The sequence below is a fragment of the Tachypleus tridentatus genome, chromosome 2, assembly GCF_004210375.1.
Source record: "Tachypleus tridentatus isolate NWPU-2018 chromosome 2, ASM421037v1, whole genome shotgun sequence".
NCBI lineage: Eukaryota > Metazoa > Arthropoda > Merostomata > Xiphosura > Limulidae > Tachypleus > Tachypleus tridentatus.
In genome coordinates, this window is record NC_134826.1 from 156,035,519 (window position 1) to 156,041,889 (window position 6,371).

Genomic DNA, 6,371 nt, shown 5'->3' on the forward strand with positions numbered 1-6,371 from the left:
AGATGGCTGCTTTTGGTGTGCATCTTGGTACAACCTAGAAATACATAGTAAAATATCAAAGATGGCTGCTTTTGGTGTGCACCTTGGTACAACCTAGAAATACATAGTAAAATATCAAAGATGGCTGCTTTTGGTGTGCACCTTGGAACAACCTGTAAATACACAGTAAAATATCAGATGGCTGCTTTTGGTGTGCAACTTGGAACAACCTGTAAATACACAGTAAAATATCAAATATGGCTGCTTTTGGTGTGCACCTTGGAACAACCTGCAAATACATAGTAAAATATCAAAGATGGCTTATTTTGGTGTGCACCTTGGAACAACCTGTAAATACACAGTAAAATATCAAAGATGGCTTATTTTGGTGTGCACCTTGGAACAACCTGTAAATACATAGTAAAATATCAAAGATGGCTTATTTTGGTGTGCACCTTGGTACAACCTGTAAATACACAGTAAAATATCAAAGATGGCTTATTTTGGTGTGCACCTTGGTACATCCTGTAAATACATACTATAATATCATCAAGTAACTATATCAAGTATTAGAAAACAGTGAAATAATTTCTATAAATAATGTCTATAAATGCATATTCAAATGATGACATGTAGAGTTTAATCTAGTAGTCTGACTATATAATGTAGTTTGAAGTTACAAGGTTGTCTGTACAATGCAGTAATCAGTTCAAGGTAGTCTGACACTACAATCTATTCTGTCTCTACAGGTTAGCCTGACTATAGAATGTAATCTGACATTACAAGATACTCTAACTGTACATGATAGTTTGTTTGTACAATATAGTCTGAACGTAAAGGGTATTCTGTCTGTTCAGTGTACTCTGTTTATACAAGGTAGCTTGTTTGCACAATGTAGTTGTTGTTAAAAGGTAGTCAGACTGTACGATGTAGTTGTTGTTGAATGGTAGTCTGACTGTACAGTGTCCTCTGTTGGTACAAGGTGGTCTCGCTGTACAGTGTCATCTGTTGTTACAAGGTAGTCTGACTGTACAGTGTCCTCTCTTGGTACAAGGTGGTCTCGCTGTACAGTGTCATCTGTTGTTACAAGATTGTTCGATTCTATAAGTTAGTGTATCTGTACGAGATCTTACTGACAAGGGTTGTACAACTAAACAAGATATTCTGATGAGTGTATTGTAGAAACCATGCTCTGGAAAACAAGCTGGTAAATACATAGATATACAAATTAATATTTAAACAAACTGTTGAAACTATACATTGACAAATAAGTTGGCAAGTAATCAGATATACAAATTAATATTTAAACAAACTGTTGAAACTATACATTAACAAATAAGTTGGTAAGTAATCAGATATACAAATTAATATTTAAACAAACTGTTGAAACTATACCTTGACAAATAAATTGGTAAGTAATCAGATATACAAATTAATATTTAAACAAACTGTTGAAACTATACATTGACAAATAAATTGGTAAATACATAGATATACAAATTAATATTTAAACAAACTGTTGAAACTATACATTGACAAATAAATTGGTAAGTAATCAGATATACAAATTAATATTTAAACAAACTGTTGAAACTATACATTGACAAATAAATTGGTAAGTAATCAGATATACAAATCAACATGAAAACAAACTATTGAAACTATACATTGACAAATAAATTGGTAAGTAATCAGATATACAAATCAACATGAAAACAAACTATTGAAACTATACATTGACAAATAAGTTGGTAAGTAATCAGATATGCAAATCAGCATGAAAACAAACTATTGAAACTATACATTGACAAATAAGTTGGTAAGTAATCAGATATGCAAATCAACATGAAACAAACTATTGAAACTATACATTGACAAATAAGTTGGTAAGTAATCAGATATGCAAATCAGCATGAAAACAAACTATTGAAACTATACATTGACAAATAAGTTGGTAAGTAATCAGATATGCAAATCAACATGAAAACAAACTATTGAAACTATACATTGACAAATAAGTTGGTAAGTAATCAGATATGCAAATCAACATGAAAACAAACTATTGAAACTATACATTGACAAATAAGTTGGTAAGTAATCAGATATGCAAATCAACATGAAAACAAACTATTGAAACTATACATTGACAAATAAGTTGGTAAGTAATCAGATATGCAAATCAACATGAAAACAAACTATTGAAACTATACATTGACAAATAAGTTGGTAAGTAATCAGATATGCAAATCAACATGAAAACAAACTATTGAAACTATACATTGACAAATAAGTTGGTAAGTAATCAGATATGCAAATCAACATGAAAACAAACTATTGAAACTATACATTGACAAATAAGTTGGTAAATAGATAGGTATAGAAATGAACATGAAAAGAAAGTAAATGTAAACGAACTATATTCATAGCCAAAGTTACCACATATACTAGTAAGACTAGACTGGGTATTGAAACCTCAACTTACCTCCGTAATTACAGTGGTGAACTCGTCTCTTTTCAAGGTCCGGATTCTTTCGTCCGTTAAAGCACGTGCTCATTATGACTGGTGGAACATCAGTGTCAGAGCTCTGAGTAAGAATTTCGTACGGCAGTGGGGGTGATCGTAGTGAGTACTTCTCTGTCGATGGACGACCTTGGTGTGAATGTGGTGGAAGGGAAGGAAATGCACAGTAAGGATCCACGGAAGAGCTGCACGTTTGTATATCACGTTCCGATCTCGTGGTCATTGTGTCCAGTGATGTCACTGGAGTTGATATGCACATTTGCATAGAGCTCGTGACGCCATCAGGAGAAAACTGAGATGCCCATATGTGCATGTTTTCTTGTTTAATGGAGAGTTGAGCCAGGTCAGAGATCTTATTTCTATATAAACAAGAAACGAATTCTGGACTTTCGTCGTCCAACTTCATAATGTGAGACAAAGTGGGCTTGAGAAATATTTTATCATCAGACAACTCACTACCGAAGCTTGGACTCGAACCTTCGTTTGATAGGTGGCGGTGATAGAAATGACTGTAATATGACGGATGGTCACTTCGAACCTCGGAGCTAATCCTGTTTTTCCCGTGACTAGTTGGAGCAGACAATCTGTTCATTGCGACGTCAAAGCAGTTTGTCGGTAGGAATTCGGTATATTCCTCAGAAAACTCATCTACTTCAGAGACACTTTCTCGCCGAGGATTCTGTGACATTGTTTTCAATGGTTCATTTGTTCCTAGGTAAATGTCCATTTCACTCTTGGTCTGGGGAAACGTACAAGAGAGGTGTAAGCACCGCTAGTTCTGAAACATTTCGGTAAAGTAATACTATAAAGTGAAGTGTGTACAAAATGCCTCTCTGATCTATCAATATGAATATGGAAGCCCTATGTACCACACGTAAACCCCTTCGACGTATTAATTAGACACGAATAGTAAATAGTCAATTATATTATTGCAAAATCTGTATCTCACACGACAACCACTTTACTTGTCGACTACACATTCCTTATAGATGTTGAGTTTTTTACTGTGTTTCATTATTTCTGTGGTTTCTCTACTAGTTCTAGTTGAGTACTCTGATAATATTACATTAAAGCAAGAAATAATTCCGTCTGAAAGAAGAATGAACATCAGAAAGTAAGTACATCTTGTTTACATCAGTAAACCAACGGTCACATGACCTTGTTTTTTAAATATTTACATTGAGTTTAACGTCTTGTTTACATCAGTAAACCAACGGTCACATGACTTTGTTTTTTAAACATTTACATTGAGTTTAACGTCTTGTTTACATCAGTAAACCAACGGTCACATGACCTTGTTTTTTAAATATTTACATTGAGTTTAACGTCTTGTTTACATCAGTAAACCAACGGTCACATGACCTTGTTTTTTAAACATTTACATTGAGTTTAACGTCTTGTTTACATCAGTAAACCAACGGTCACATGACCTTGTTTTTTAAATATTTACATTGAGTTTAACGTCTTGTTTACATCAGTAAACCAACGGTCACATGACCTTGTTTTTTAAACATTTACATTGAGTTTAACGTTAAGGATGTTGAAAATACAGAGCGTCTTTTAACAATAGAAGTTTAATTGTATGTACAATTAATTATTGAGTATTGTAATATATTTAACAGTAACCACAACAACAAGTCTGTGAACTGGAAAAAAGAACAAGAATAGCGTGGAAGCTTCTAACACTCTACTATATCATACGAGGTCTGTTCAAAAAATATGCGGACAGACGTCATAAAACAAAATGTACTGTACATGTCTGGAACCCCTTCAAAGTACTCTCCTCCCCAACGCACACATTTTTCCCAACGGTGTTTCCACTTGTTGAAACAGTCCTGGTACGCTTCTTTTGTAATGTCCTCCAGCTCCTTTGTCTCATTTGCCTTAATCTTGGGAATCGTCTCAAATCTTCTTCCTTTCAAGGGTCTTTTGAGTTTGGGGAACAAGAAAAAATCGCAAAAAGCAAGGTCAGGTGAGTAGGGGGGGTGGGGAAGAACAGTGATCGAATGTTTGGCCAAAAACTCACGAGTTCTGAGGGCTGAATTTCGCAGCAACGCGGTGCATCTTCTATTTTTCGGTCAAAATCTCGTAACAAGATCTAACAGATATCCCACACTCTTCAGCAAGCTCCCTGACAGTCAGACGTCGATTTGCCAGCACGAGGGTGTTGATTTTGTCGACATATGGGTCGTCAGTTGACGTGGAAGGACGCCCAGGACGCTCATCATCTTCAATGGACTGTCGACCATCCTTAAACCGTTCATGCCACTTGAAACATGCCGTACGATTCATAGCAACATCACAGTAAGCCGTGTTAAGCATAGCAAAAGTTTCAATCGCAGATTTTCCAAGTTTAACACAAAATTTCACAGCAAGTCGTTGCTCCTTCAGGTCATTCATTCTGAAATCTGCCAAACGAAAAAAATCGCACTTCACTTAAAACCGCGTAGCTAATACACAAATGAAGATATCTACAATCGGGAAATGGCGTCGTAATCAGCTGATCTGTGCGAATCTAGCGACACCAAACGGATTCCCCTGGAACCAACTGGAGCCGCGCAATTCAAACAGTCCGCGTATTTTTTCAACAGCCCTCGTACATAACGTTATATAACAGAAACACTCTACTATATCATACATAACATTATGTAACAGAAACACTCTACTATATCATACATAACATTATGTAACAGAAACACTACTATATCATACATAACATTATGTAACAGAAACACTACTATATCATACATAACATTATGTAACAGAAACACTCTACTATGTCATACATAACATTATATAACAGAAACACTCTACTATGTCATACGTAACATTATATAACAGAAACACTCTACTATATAATACATAACATTATATAACAGAAACACTCTACTATATCATACATAACATTATATAACAGAAACACTCTACTATATCATACATAACATTATGTAACAGAAACACTCTACTATATCATACATAACATTATGTAACAGAAACACTCTACTATATCATACATAACATTATGTAACAGAAACACTCTACTATATCATACATAACATTATGTAACAGAAACACTCTACTATATCATACATAACATTATGTAACAGAAACACTACTATATCATACATAACATTATGTAACAGAAACACTCTACTATGTCATACGTAACATTATATAACAGAAACACTCTACTATATAATACATAACGTTATATAACAGAAACATTCTACTATATCATACATAACATTATGTAACAGAAACACTCTACTATATAATACATAACATTATGTAACAGAAACACTCTACTATATAATACATAACATTATGTAACAGAAACACTACTATATCATACATAACATTATGTAACAGAAACACTACTATATCATACGTAACATTATATAACAGAAACACTACTATATCATACGTAACATTATATAACAGAAACACTACTATATCATACGTAACATTATGTAACAGAAACACTACTATATCATACGTAACATTATGTAACAGAAACACACTACTATGTCATACGTAACATTATGTAACAGAAACACTCTACTATGTCATACATAACATTATATAACAGAAACACTCTACTATGTCATACATAACATTATATAACAGAAACACTCTACTATGTCATACATAACATTATATAACAGAAACACTCTACTATGTCATACATAACATTATGTAACAGAAACACTCTACTATATCATACATAACATTATGTAACAGAAACACTACTATATCATACATAACATTATATAAGAGAAACACTCTACTATATCATACATAACATTATATAAGAGAAACACTCTACTATATCATACATAACATTATATAAGAGAAACACTCTACTATATCA

General features: G+C 33.5%; 1 protein-coding gene across 1 annotated transcript in view; it reads right to left on the minus strand.

The window, feature by feature from the left end:
* Positions 1-3,513, minus strand: part of LOC143245439 (uncharacterized) — a 9,296-nt gene extending 5,783 nt beyond the window's left edge. The window contains exon 1 of the mRNA XM_076491804.1: positions 2,462-3,513. Coding sequence (XP_076347919.1) covers positions 2,462-3,227 — 766 coding nt within the window. The 5' untranslated portion in view covers positions 3,228-3,513. The remainder of the gene's footprint in view (positions 1-2,461) is intronic.
* Between the last annotated feature and the right edge of the window lie 2,858 nt (positions 3,514-6,371).